The sequence below is a fragment of the Echeneis naucrates genome, chromosome 24 (genome assembly GCF_900963305.1).
Source record: "Echeneis naucrates chromosome 24, fEcheNa1.1, whole genome shotgun sequence".
Classification (NCBI taxonomy): domain Eukaryota; kingdom Metazoa; phylum Chordata; class Actinopteri; order Carangiformes; family Echeneidae; genus Echeneis; species Echeneis naucrates.
In genome coordinates, this window is record NC_042534.1 from 15,125,143 (window position 1) to 15,138,403 (window position 13,261).

At 42.3% G+C, this 13,261-nt stretch overlaps 1 protein-coding gene across 2 annotated transcripts in view; it reads left to right on the plus strand.

Moving 5' to 3' along the window:
- LOC115038023 (kinesin-like protein KIF13B) overlaps window positions 1-13,243 on the plus strand; it is a 34,168-nt gene extending 20,925 nt beyond the window's left edge. The window contains exons 30-42 of one of the 2 annotated variants that reach the window (XM_029496832.1): window positions 76-202; window positions 683-738; window positions 822-940; window positions 1,032-1,208; window positions 1,334-1,426; window positions 3,035-3,187; window positions 3,313-3,390; window positions 3,899-3,955; window positions 4,986-5,079; window positions 5,400-5,482; window positions 9,800-9,865; window positions 10,861-12,154; window positions 12,237-13,243. In XM_029496832.1, the coding sequence (XP_029352692.1) occupies window positions 76-202; window positions 683-738; window positions 822-940; window positions 1,032-1,208; window positions 1,334-1,426; window positions 3,035-3,187; window positions 3,313-3,390; window positions 3,899-3,955; window positions 4,986-5,079; window positions 5,400-5,482; window positions 9,800-9,865; window positions 10,861-12,154; window positions 12,237-12,493 (2,654 nt within the window). In that variant the 3' untranslated portion in view covers window positions 12,494-13,243. The remainder of the gene's footprint in view (window positions 1-75; window positions 203-682; window positions 739-821; window positions 941-1,031; window positions 1,209-1,333; window positions 1,427-3,034; window positions 3,188-3,312; window positions 3,391-3,898; window positions 3,956-4,985; window positions 5,080-5,399; window positions 5,483-9,799; window positions 9,866-10,860; window positions 12,155-12,236) is intronic. The other variant, XM_029496833.1, reaches the window with a different exon arrangement.
- The last annotated feature ends 18 nt before the right edge of the window (window positions 13,244-13,261 follow it).

Consider the following 13,261-nt stretch of genomic DNA (forward strand, 5'->3'; position numbering starts at 1 on the left):
TTATGTAAATCCTGGTTTGTGCCCCTTTTGAAATCAGAAGATTTAATTCCTCCCCCCTATGTGTTCACTCCATAGATAAGTCAGAGGATGACGTGGAGCGGGAGTCCCAGCTGCTCGAGTGCCGTCTGACTCTCACAGAAGAGAGGAACGCTGTTCTGGTGCCGTCGGCTGGGAGCGGCATCCCTGGAGCACCAGCAGAGAGGCGCGTGTGATTATTCCGGTTATTACACTAGTTATTAACTGTTACTCACCAGGAGGAGCCGAAAGTGTAGTTGCTGACTCAGCCATTAAAGTTTTTCCCACAATGCCTTTGTTCGTTATCTGCTGATGTCAATCAGCAGAACCTGCGCAGCGACACCAGCACTACATGCGTCCCTCCACCCTGCTGAGCCTTCAGGGTCTGGTCTTTCTTATAGCTGCTCAAATTACAGTTAAATGACAGACAATTATGGGCAGCGTCAAGTATAGACAAAAGCTTGACAACATTTTACTGCTTAAAGTTTTATCTCGTGTCGCCACAGTCTACCAGCAGAGACACTTAGCTGGGTATTAAACATGACTGTGGCTAGAGGACAGCTTTTTTGTGACTGTGCCTTTCAGCAGAAGCAGAGGGAGCTGTCAGCTTCTCTGCTTTATGGACTGGGTGTCTAATCAGCTTCATGATGGTGCTGCTTCTCCACAGGGTTCCTGTCCCTGGGATGGAGACACACATTCCCGTCCTGTTCCTGGATCTTAGTGGTACGGTGTTCTGTCTTTTTCTCACCCTGATTCCAAAGTTTGGGAAATCGAGGCCCCTCATGCTCTGTCTGCTCCCCGTACAGCTGATGATTTCCAGTCCAGTCTCTCTGCCCCATTGGCTGGGGGGCTGGACGCTTTGCTCAGTGGGGAGGATGAAGATGACTTTTTTGACCTTCATATTGTTAAGCACTTTGATCCTGAGGTAAGAAAACCAAGTGTGTACATGGAAAAGATGAAGGAAGCTGAGGTACTGGATACAAGAAGTCATTTTCCCGCTTCTCAATGCGGTCCAGGTGAAGGTGGAGGCGTCCTGGGACTCGACAGTCCATGAGTGCCCCCAGCTGAGTCGGGTGACATCAGCTGATCAGAGGGTCTACTTGACGGTCCGGGCCAGAGTTCAGCTGAGCCACCCAACCCACATGCAGCTGGTCCTCAGGAAACGCATCTGCGTCAGCGTCACGGGGAGACAGGTGTGTGAGGCATGATGGGTAGGAGCGAGCTGACACAATGGCACGTTTGCAATTTACATTACATAATTACACAATTATTACTAATGAGGCAAGTAAGATCGCTGCTGCTGTTGACTGTGTGACAGGGGTTTGCCCAGAGTCTGCTTAAGAGGATGTCTCATCGCAGCACCATCCCTGGCTGTGGAGTCACATTTGAAATTGTTTCCAACATCCCAGGGGTAAGTCTTTTATTAGGAGGGATGTCAACATGACAAATCAATGAGTAACAATATAAGATTTGTAGACAACGTAATGCTCAGCTGGAAAAATGGCTAAAACCCAAAATATGTTCTGTTGGCCCCAAAATGCAAAATCATCAATCATGTAGCATTTCTACTGTTGTCTCATAATGGCATATAAGCTGGTGGTTGCCTCATAAATGAATAATTGTTATCATACATCATTAATGTGCCATCAAACCCACTCTATTGCCCTAATTCATTAAACTCAACCACAGCAGCGTTCAACAGTGCTGCACTGAGGCAAGACGTCACATTGTTGTCACCCTCATACCATGTGACAGATGATGCAGATCAAGATGTTAATAAAGTGCTACATGGGGACTGGCTTTACATGAATTCAACAAATAAACTGCATCATGCGGATATATTTATTTTCTGTTTTGTTAGTTTTTTTAATTGTAATGTTTCTGTAGAAAAATTAAACTTGAAGTTCAACCACAGATGTACTGTAGTTGATAGTTGTGGATTGATGTAATTTTACTGTTGGGGCATAATCATGTTTAGAGTAGATTAATGATGGCGCATATGTAAACTGGAAATTTATCTTTCCTTATTACACAGAATTGTTTAATAATGAACTCTGGGGTGTTTGTTTTCTATTTGGTCTTTGATCCACCATCATAGTTCTCTGAGGTGGCCAATTCTTCTTTTTTTTTTTTTTTTTTGTAATATATAATTTATATTGGTCTTTGAACATGATCATGGAAACACAATTATCAAGGATGGCACCTAGAACCCAACAGATACAGTTGCACAAAGGGCTTGTAGACATTGTCCCAGTGTCCCTCAAAGACCTTATCCAAGTCATTTAATAGGCCTGTTCCAGGTGTTCGTCCATTTACAAATCCCTGGAGAAGCAGCACGTACACAACCTCTTTGTAGAGAAGCAGGCCAGAGTCCAGAGCTGCTCAAACACTTACTCCAGTACTGTTGTGTAACTTTTGGCCCCGAAAACATGCATGAAAGTCAAGTTAGGTCAGTTTTTATTTATATACTGTAAATTCAGAGCCGAAGTCTGATTTGGAAAGACACTTTCCAAATAAACCTTGTTGATATAAATCTAAAGAACATCAGTGATTTCACTTCTATCAAGAACGTTTCAGCAGCTGGATTGCTCCAGAGTAGGAGGAGTAATGAACCTTCATTGTGTGTGCCAGCATAAACATTGGTGTTTATCCTCCATTTCAAATAATCAAACTGGTGTGATGTATGCCATGTCTGAAGTCCTGTGTTATATAATTCTGATTCTCATACATTTAGAGGAGCTCAAAAGTCTGTTTGCTCAATAAGAGATAAGAACTTTCAAATGTGTGCTGCTTCAAGGCTAGTGCTTTATTTAGCTGTAATTAGATTTCCACTACAGAGCAGCTCATACATGCTAACTGCAGCCATTTCTTGAGTGAGCTTTGTAATGCAAACTCTACCCTATTTCCATATTTTCTAAAGGAAGGTGAGGGGTAGTCCTTTGTTAGAAACAGAATAATTCCAGTAAATGAAACCCTGAGCCTTGGCAGCAAGCAGGTTCTCTCACTCTTGTTCTTACAGGACATCAGTGGTCCAGAGGACAGGGAGATGTTGGCCAGGCTTGCTGCCACCACGGAGGACAACCCGTCAGCTGAAAGTGAGGCGGCTATAGAGAAATACCTCCGCAGCATCCTGGCTGTGGAGAACATCCTCACACTGGATCGTCTCAGACAGGTCAGGAAATGCACTGGTAGTTGTTTTATATTCATTGTCATTCAGCCAATTCACATGATGCACTGTACATGTGTATAAAATAACTGTTGCCTTGGCTGACTGAGTTTGTGTGTGTGTGTGTGTAGGAGGTGGCCGTGAGGGAACAGCTGGCAGTCAAAGGGAAACCTCCAAGACGCTGCTTGAGCTCCCCAAACATCAACCGGGTATGTTGGATTTCTCCTCTGAATGATCCACTTCTGCACGTCGAAGGGTGTTCGTTTCAGGTGGTAATGATCTCTCCACCACCAGTGAATGCTAAAGTGATTTTTGGACACAGCAAATGGCTTCAGTTAACCGAGACAACAACAGGACATCCAACTTTCGGTGTATTTGATCATTCTGTATATTTGCCTTTTAATAGCTCCGATATTGAGAATCTACAAAGGTTTTCTGGAGCTGAGCTGCACTCCACTGGTCATATGTTGATGTCTGCTTTGATTCTCTGCATCACAGAGAAAACTGCTGTGGGTGTGGATTAGGTTGAGCTGAGGTCAGAAAAATGCAGGTAGCTGATGAGGGAATAAGTTTGGCACGACACCAGTCTCATAAACCTCTTCTACTGCTAACCACACAGTAACTCACCTTCGACTAGTTTCAAATCCTGGGTTCAGCTATTGTGTTTCACTAATGTTAACCTGTTGACTAACACCGTGGCTTTAACCCTCTAACCAGCTGTCAACCAGCAGCCTGGATCTCTCCTCCTCTTCTCATCATCTCAATCATTTCAATGTGAGTCATGTTTACTAATCTTCTCATGCATATACTCATCTTACAATCGGGATTTTTTTTTTTTTTAATGCCATTGGCTTTATTTACCTGACAACAGCCATATGAAGAAAGAGTTGAAAGAGTGAAGCACTCATGAGTAAATGGATCATTATATAAATAGATGTTTTGGCAGAAAATTAGCAACAGGTTAATGTAGTTCAAAATGTTTTACAAGCTTATAATAGCAGGACAAATAGAAATATTTGTAGTACAAATGAGAAGTAGAGATACTAAAAGTGCTCAGAAAAAGCAAAGCTCCGGATAAATCTTTCAACACGCAAACATCAGGTGCCAATGACTTTGACATATAATCCAAAATAATATATCACCGGCCCACATACATCACTTAAATGAATAAAGGAGTGCTTTATACTGTGGCTAGATGTTGATAGAGGTGAGCCCAAATGAATGGGTAATGTGTTTTATTATAAAACTAATAGTAGATGATAAATGCTAAAAATGGCTTAAAGTCACAGATAAAATGTTGAAATATGTAACTAAAAGTAAATGCATACTCAGTTGACATAATCAGCAAAAAGTAGAGTTCCCATACTAGACACTTTTCAGCTGTTCCTATCCATTAGTAAATATAGTTGTGGGTTGAAGAACCAAAATGAATCTTCTCTTTCAGCCTTTTTTCTGGAGCTCTAGACAACACCTCAAATCCAGCAAGGTTGGATGGAGGGATGCAGTGGGCACAGCTGGGAGTTATTACTCTTTAGTTGTGACATCACAAAGTTCCACAAGGCCTGATAGCTGCTTTTAAGGCCCAGTTTCTGAATACAGACTGAGATCATTTGTCTGTGGACTGAGACCTTTGATACTTTCACTGTATTAATATAGAAGATAGACCTGACATCCATCTTTCAGCTACACGGGGCCTTTAAAAGAACGTACATCAATGGCTTAGTGCTGCCAAAGGGCACTGCCGACTAAAATGGTCCTTAAAGCTGCACGTTTGTGATCGCCTGTATTCTTCCCTTCACTGCAGGGCTGGGGGAGCCACCAGGACCTTTCTGTGGGGCCCCCTCCATCCAGACACACACAGCCCAGTTCTATATCCCAGAACCTGAATGCAGAAACAGGTACCAGATAAAGTCTTTATCTTCTAATGGATTTTTTCTCTGGCTTTGAACCACCTTTCCTTTTTTGCTGCCTTTGATGTCATTAGCGCTATTTTTGACGGTCCAGCCCAAGGCCAACTATATCTGTCCTTTTGCTCTGAATCTTAATTTGGCACTTGTTTTCTTCTTTGCTAACACATTTCTCATTTCCCTGCTTCAAAAACCTTAATCTTTTTCTGCTTTCTTTCTTCCTCCACGTCTGTAACCTCCTCCCTTTCTTCTCTTCACTCCATCCTCCCTATCAGTACATTCAGGCTTTGCTGCGTCTTATCTTCCCACAGTGAAGGCCGTACCCAAGCTGCTGAAGTCGCTGCTTCCTGGTGGGAAGGAAGGCGGTGGAGAGCAGACAGCTGTCCATCAGCAGGTACACTCACAGTGCTTTGGATTTATGCTTGTACACCGCTCGCTCGCCTTATCTGGGATTTTAAATTTATATGCATCGCTGCTATTTGAATCTAAATATCCCAAGTCGAGTCCTATTTCTTCTGTTGCCATGGAGACAGAGCGTACGTAGATGTGAACACATAATAAACAGATAAAGTGTGGTAATGCCTCAGTGCACAAGATAAGTGGTTTTCAGAAGTTTGCACAAATAGAGATGATAAACCTCATCATAAAGGAGAACACTTTTCTTTGTGTTGACCTCATATCAGGTTTTTAAAGTTTTGAGGCAGAACAAATTTTTGTGTTTATTTATTTTTTCAAGTAAAACATACAGTGGGTGAAATATCCAGACCCATATACTATAGATATGGATATAACTGTCCATCAGTCCAAACTCAATGATCCATTTTACTTTTATTTCAAAACCTCTGAGTTACAAACGCATCTCACCTTTAATTCAGTACTTTGTAGAAGATGCTTTGGCAGCAATTTCAGCTTTTTAGTAAGTCTCTACAGGCAACCTAGCAACAAGCAGAGCATCCCATGACACGTCCTCTGTAGCTCCATCAGATTGGGCGGGAAATGTCTCTAAGTCAGGGCTTTTTGCTGAGCTACAGTCGAAGCTCCTCATAGCATGAAGTCACCACCATGTTTCACTGTGTGATTGATATTATCCAGCTTACTGGCAGTCTTGGTCTTTCCCAGACTTGTTTGAAAAAGTCTTGGGACGCACTTTCCTGGCTGCCCAGTTTGGTCAAGAGGCCGGATCCAGAGCAGTCCTGCTGGCAAACCTCTTCCATTTCTCAGTTCCTGAGGCCACTGCTCACGGGAACACTGACAGTTTTTGAGATGGGTTTATACTCAGGTTGACGTAGAGTTTCTGGGACTTTTGGACTGAAACTATTCCCACTACAACCGAAGTTATAGACATATCTCAAGCATCATTAGAGCGAAGAAGATCTGCTTGACTGCAGTTTGGAGCCACAGTGAAGGAAGTGAATATGAGATTTCAGTCTTTGAATTTTGAGCAATTTACAGAGATGACACATTGAGTTTAGATTGGCGGGCAGAATGGTAATTGTATCAATTTTAAAGTTAAATCAGCTCTGAATACATCATGAAGCTACCGTGTGTTTACCAAGTATTTTTCATTTATCCTCCTTTCTGCCATCTGAAGTCATTTCTGGTTTCGTTTGAAGAAAGATCACTGCATAGATTTTCACTCTTTCTGTCACTTTCTCTCACATCCATCCATGAGCTTGGAGTTCTCCTCCTTTCATTAAAATGTGAACGTGAAGCTTTTAACATTGCTGTGATTCAATTGTCAAATAGCCCTGTAGTCTCTGGTCTCATCTTCAAGGAGAACAGACCAAGTTTGACAATGCTGCTTCCAATTATTCCTTATTTAAAACTACAGGACGTTGTAATCCCGATTAAAAACATGCAGTTATTATAAACAGCATATTATATTAAGTGTGTTAATCAATATTAGTCATCAGTGTGAACATTAGCTCTTATACTCAGTCATCTACATTTGCTAAACAAAAGCAGGTCAGATGTGACAGACGTGCTGTATGATGTTTGTGATCAGAGCAGACACTCAAACATCCCCCACAGCATCAGGAGCACTCAGAGCAGAGGAGGGGCAATAATAAGGTGCAGGTGAACCCTCATCGTCCTGACGTGTCGCCCCCGCTCCTCTTTATCCACTGATCTCCAATCATGTGCCATCGAAAGTGCAGTCTGCAGCCAAACCCTACAGCATCTGATTTGACTGAGTAGCACCTTGAGCTGTGGAGGGAAGCCAATTATGGAAATTGTGTCTTTTGTTGGAATAGAAATCCGTCAGGTCCTGGTGGGTGTATTTTTTTTTTTGAGGTCATCGGCCTAATTAGTGCTCTTTCCACTGTGCCTGCCAGAGACGTTTACAAAGGTCATTACACAAACAAAATCTTCAAGTACTATATTGTAGATGAGGGATTGATTGAAGCCCTGATTTCATAAGAAAAGGATGAAAAAATACAAAAGTGACCAAATTTGTCTGATAAATCCCACTTAACAAGCTCTTGACACGACTAGTGACATGAATGAACCACAGCGTAAATTTGCAGGAATGAATTAAAGCTGGATCAAGTGTCAACCCACTCCAATGCCATCTATTGGTTTGAGAGCTTCCATTTGGTTCTTTGAAACCAGAAGAAAAGAAAGGAGCTGACGAGCCGTTTCAGTCTGTCAGTCATACAATAGCCACGCTATTATAAACTATTAATATTTTCCTCAAAATCGGACTATCATTTAAAAACTGAATTGGAGACTTGAAACTCGAGGCCAGGCATAAACTTATTAGGAAAACATGTACTGAGCTAATAAATAAGTAATAAGTACGAACATTTTCCCAGAGACTCCAATACAATCTTACTTCTTTTTACAACACATGGAGTTGCCCCCTGATGGTCATTAGATAAATGAAAATGTAAGATTGTTCAGTATTGGCTTCACTGTGGCGCCACCAGCCCAAAGACTGTAAAGAGTTCCTCAATCCTTTATGATGTCACACTGGGGCTCTGCTTGATAGGTCTCTTCGATATTTCCAGTATATTTAACTTTAGCCGTGACATCTTTAAATGATGAAGGGAGCTTAAGTGCTTCCTGTTTAATCTCATTTAGCTTACTGGATCTTCCTTCGTGAGCTGGGAAGGTAACCAATGACTGAGTGATTTACTATTTACACAATTGATTCTACTCAACAAATAAACTAATGTGTAAACAGAGGTCGATATAGAATTTTTTTTCCAGCCCTTAAATAGTTTGTTTCTTCTTTAATGTTTTTCCTCCACCTTAGCATATGAAGTCTTTTTTTTTTTTTTTTTTTTTTTTGATTGCAGCCTTGGAGGCTCTGTGTTATTTCATATGAATGCCATACAGTTCCTGCTGAAGACAGCCAGAAATATGTTGCTTCGTATTTCCATCGAACGTTATTCAAACAGGAGCAAAAAGCTCATTTCTTGGGGACTGCTTTCAGCTGCAGCGTGATACACACTTGGTGCTCTTTGAAGCATTTCCACACAGCCGCAGCCCATGTTTACGGTTAATGAAGGAACGTGGGGCGCAGTGCAACAGTCTGGGTCAGCGATACATGTTCTAATTATTCATGCATTGGCTAGTTTTTCTTGATCCCACAGTTGAAACAAATGAGCATGTTCCTGTTATTCTAGATTTCTAGATTTGGACGAGTCCACTCTTGCCCCCTAACACGTTTTGTTGACTTCCAGGTTCACTGTCCCAAGCCAGTTAGGATACATGTGTTTGACCTGCTGTCTGATGGCAGATCTGCTGTCCACGTATGTCCCCCTTCTGCTCAGAGCCAGAGTACAACATGAGCCCAATCAAAGCACTTCATTCTGATGAGCGCAGTATGCAGAATGAAGTGTTATTTCCGTCAGAGCAGGATGTAAAGGACGCATGACAAACAATCATTCTGATTAATATCCCTCTACTATGCTTCTTAAGCACACTGTCGGACAATTGTTTTAATTGGTTAAATATCTTAAGTTATAGGATGCTTTTTGTTTGTTTTTTTTTTTAACCCTTTTCAACAGAAAAAAAAGAAGCAAATCACATAATATTTAATCAGCTGACAGATCATACTGAGCCTTAAAGAGGTAATTTGAATACTGAATAGGGATAATGATAATGGGTGCGATTATAATTATGGTGCAATTATCCCAATTGTTTTACCAGTTTATCATGATTATCTGTCAGAGTGATTTGATGAACAAATATTTTTATTACATGTTCTGACTGCTGATTACGAACAGAAATTATATATTTTTTTCTTTAATCCATTATTATGCTAAACTGATTATTCACAATAATAAAGCATGTCTATGGAGTAATAATAAACCGAATAAATGGCCGGTTGGCATAGTTAAGTTATTCTAGTTAAGTATTGTTCAGGGCTGCCACAGAGCAGGATAGAATGATGGTCAGCCTTTTGTTTGAGTCATAGATCAAACTCTTCCTCCACCGGCTCTATTTCAATTTAACTGTCACGCTGAAGCCTGAAATTTATAATTCCCTCACAGCAGCGAATCATCCTTTTATACACACTGTATAATGATCAGGTTTGGAAATCTGCAGGCTTCTATTAACTTCTAATCTTCAGGTTGAAACGCACTGAAGTGACACCGACTCGCTCGTGATTACATCTTGAAATCAGCTTGACAACCTCCCAGAGCAAAAGATTGCTCCATCTGAAATCCCACTAACTAATTTTGAAATTGCCTTCATGTCACAGAACTTGCCTCGCATCATGGTGCAGTCGGCCAGCATTGAAGAGGACATGAGCAAGCGTCAGCAGCCAGTAAGTGCTCCAGCCCCACACACAACTGAAGGTGTCTCTGCGCGTGGGATATGGCTTGTTTCTCTATCTGACAACTCTGGGTGTGGCTCTCTCTCAAAAATAATTTTGATTTAGAATTCCTGAAAAAATGTGGATTTGCCTTGAATAAGCTGCTACTTTTATATCACAGCTTTCGTAGCATATTATTTGTTTGGAGTGTAAGAAAGCATGGTGAATAGCAATCATGTTCTCAGTTATCCCTTTAATTTATGGTGTCCTCAAATTTCTAGTTGGGGCTTCTGGTTAAGGGGAATGATTTATCAGTGTGAAAATGACTTTTGTGCTCCAATGCAAACAATGAGATAAACAGTTCATCACAAAATATAAAAGCAGCCTTAGAATCGGAGTTCGTTGTTAGTTATTTAACAGGTTTTTCTCTTAAAAGCCGCTCCAAGTATGAAAAAACATTCATAAAGCCATGTGTATGAATGTGCCATGTGTATTATCACAGATCTCTGGGCTGCACTGAGGTTTTTAGTGACTTTGTTTTCATTTAACATTTCACAACTTCACCTTTTGGGTTCATTCTAATGGCTCTCATCAGCCTTGTTTCCAGAAGAAGATGTGAAATAGGAGACTAAGACCATAAACCTGTCAGGAGGTTTGCTGAGGTAATACATCAAGGGAGAGATGGAGATATTTTCCCATAGATTTCAATATAATCTGACTTGGCGGATCCCAAAACATTTTCCATGGTGGAGACAAGAGCAAAATAAAGGTTAACATTCCTCGCTGCAGACTGGACATGTAAAAGCTCAGGCCTGCTAACCCCCCACCCCAGCACAAAAAAACAAAAATAATATACAAAAAAATTCAGACTGTTTAACGGATCCACCGAGTTTAGGAAATTTAAAAATTAGAATTTAGGATTTATATTTTACATGTTATATTTTTGAAAGGACTGTCTTGAATTTAGTCTTTCGCTGTCCCTGAGTGTTGTCGCATTTGTCCTCCAGATTCCCATCGAGGAATTGATTCCTGCCGACATCCAGCCAGAGATCCGGAGATCCGTGCCTCTTCCCCCACCGATCATCCCACAAACCAAGGAGTCCACCCCAAGCCCTGAGAGCGAAGCTTCTAGTGGATACATTTCAAGCAGCATTTCCACGGCAACGCTGTCAGACGTCTACACGCTGAGCTGGGATCTGCCTCCGATGTCGGGCTTTGACTTGGTGCCAGATGAAGAGGAAGAGGACTGTAAGGTGACGCAACCTGATTCTGCTCTTCTCAGGGACCAGTCAGAGCTTCAGGAGCCACTGCAGGTTGGGAAGGACCAAGCAGCTTCCGAGAGGACAGACTTCCCATCAACCAAACCATCCAGCACTCTGTCAGATTCAAATCAGCATGAACTAAACCAGTTTCCATCAGTCCAGGGCAACGAGCAAGAAGAACCTGGTTCTGTTGCAGAATCAGACCAACCAGGGAAGAACAGACAAAAGCAAGAGCCAACTATTGAGTCCTTTAAAGACTCAAAGGTTTTACAGGAGAGGGACAACAAACACACCGAATTGCTGCAAACAGACCACTCCAAGTCAGAGATCTCCATGACAGAGGAGATGGAGATAGGTCCAACAGACAAGACACAACCAGACATCTCACTACTTGACAAAACGCAACCTCCACAGGAAGGCCAGGGTCAGCTGGAATCAGTTGTCCCAGAGTCTCAGCAAGACAAGACAAGCTTTGACTGTTGTCAAGATCCGGCTCCAAGCTTAGCCCCATCTTTATCTGAAGACAAACCTACTCCAGAAACACAGGAACAATCACTCATTCAAGCCTCCTCAAAGGATCGCTCAGACCCAAATGGCACCTCCACCCTGATCTCATTGTCAGTAACAGATGTGGTTCAACAGGAGACACCTGTCAATGAGTCTGCAGCTCCGGGTCCTCTATCCAACATCCAGCCTTCCAAAGCTGCTGCCTCAGCGGCCAACCCTTTCAAGATCCAGAAAGTAAAATCTTCAGACCTCAAGTCCTTTCACGGTATTCTGGGTGAGGAAGAGAACCCGACTGGGGGCTTGGACAGCGGCCTTGGTACAGGACACAACCTCTCGGTGCCGATGGAAAGTCTTGAAATCATCTCTGACACAGAGGAAGGAGATGCAGCTGCTACTACCGTTCTTCCTGACTGGTTGAAAGAAGGAGAGTTTGTAACCGTGGGGGCCAACAAGAGTGGCACTGTGCGATATGTTGGACCCACGGATTTCGCTAAGGGTACCTGGGTGGGTGTGGAACTGGAGGTACCAGCAGGTGAGACCACCTTTCTCTGTAAGGTAACAGATTTTTGGAATTGAATATCCAGATTTACAAACTTCTCTCAAATTTCCTCCAGGAAAGAACGATGGCTCAGTCGGCGGGAAGCACTACTTCCACTGCAACCCTGGATACGGCGTGCTGGTAAGACCCGACAGAGTGACCCGTGGCGGTGCCAAACGTCGTCGCCAGCAGCACCAGCAAAAGCGCCGCAGTGCCAACCTGTCTGGATCCAGCCCCAACCTGGCAGCCCTTACTGCCCTGGCCAAAGGTGAAGCCGGCGGGGCATCAGGGAGTCGCAGCAGAGGTGAGAACCGCAAGTCCTGGAACACTTAGGAGCCTGGAGGCCATAAAGGGCCGGACTGCTGGATGCCCAGCAGCCAGCAGCTGGCTGATGTGATGATTGGGTAAGTTTCTGGAAAGAATGGCATCACAGCGTATGACTTGGACAGATTTACAACAGACTTCACTGTATTTGGTCTTTTACTTAAGATTTTGGGCGATACAAGAAGACGCTCCTTTGGGAGAGGGAACCTGTCAGATGTTCATCTTTTAATCATCTGTCAAAGAGTTGTGTTCCTGTTACTTTAACTTCAGAGAAATGTTGAATGTCTCGTCAGAAAATGTGAATGTTTTAGGTATGTATGGAAATGTCTGTAACTAATTACATTTTAAATGGTGGATGTATCGTTTCTAAGTATTTATACCTGTGACATCAGAATGATCAATGAACTGCCTCAAAATCTGCACATTTTTGACCTAAAAGTATATTTCCATAAGGATCCAATATAGAAAATATGAAATTCACTGGATTAGACAGGATGACTCCAGAAAGGGTACAATCCTCATATGCACATATTTCTACTACTGAACTGATACTATGCAGCTCGTTTGGATAGATTTCCAAGTCTCCTAAGTTCTTTGATACTTAATTATTGTGCCTTGAAACGCCATGACTACTGATAACGTGCCTTAGTGACACACCACCAAATTCTGTTTAGTTGCTGCATTGACTGTTCACTAAACTGCATACTTTAGCTTGTGAATGTGTATTTGTACTGTTTTTATAAACAAACTTGCACTCTTTGCTGACAAAGTCAAATG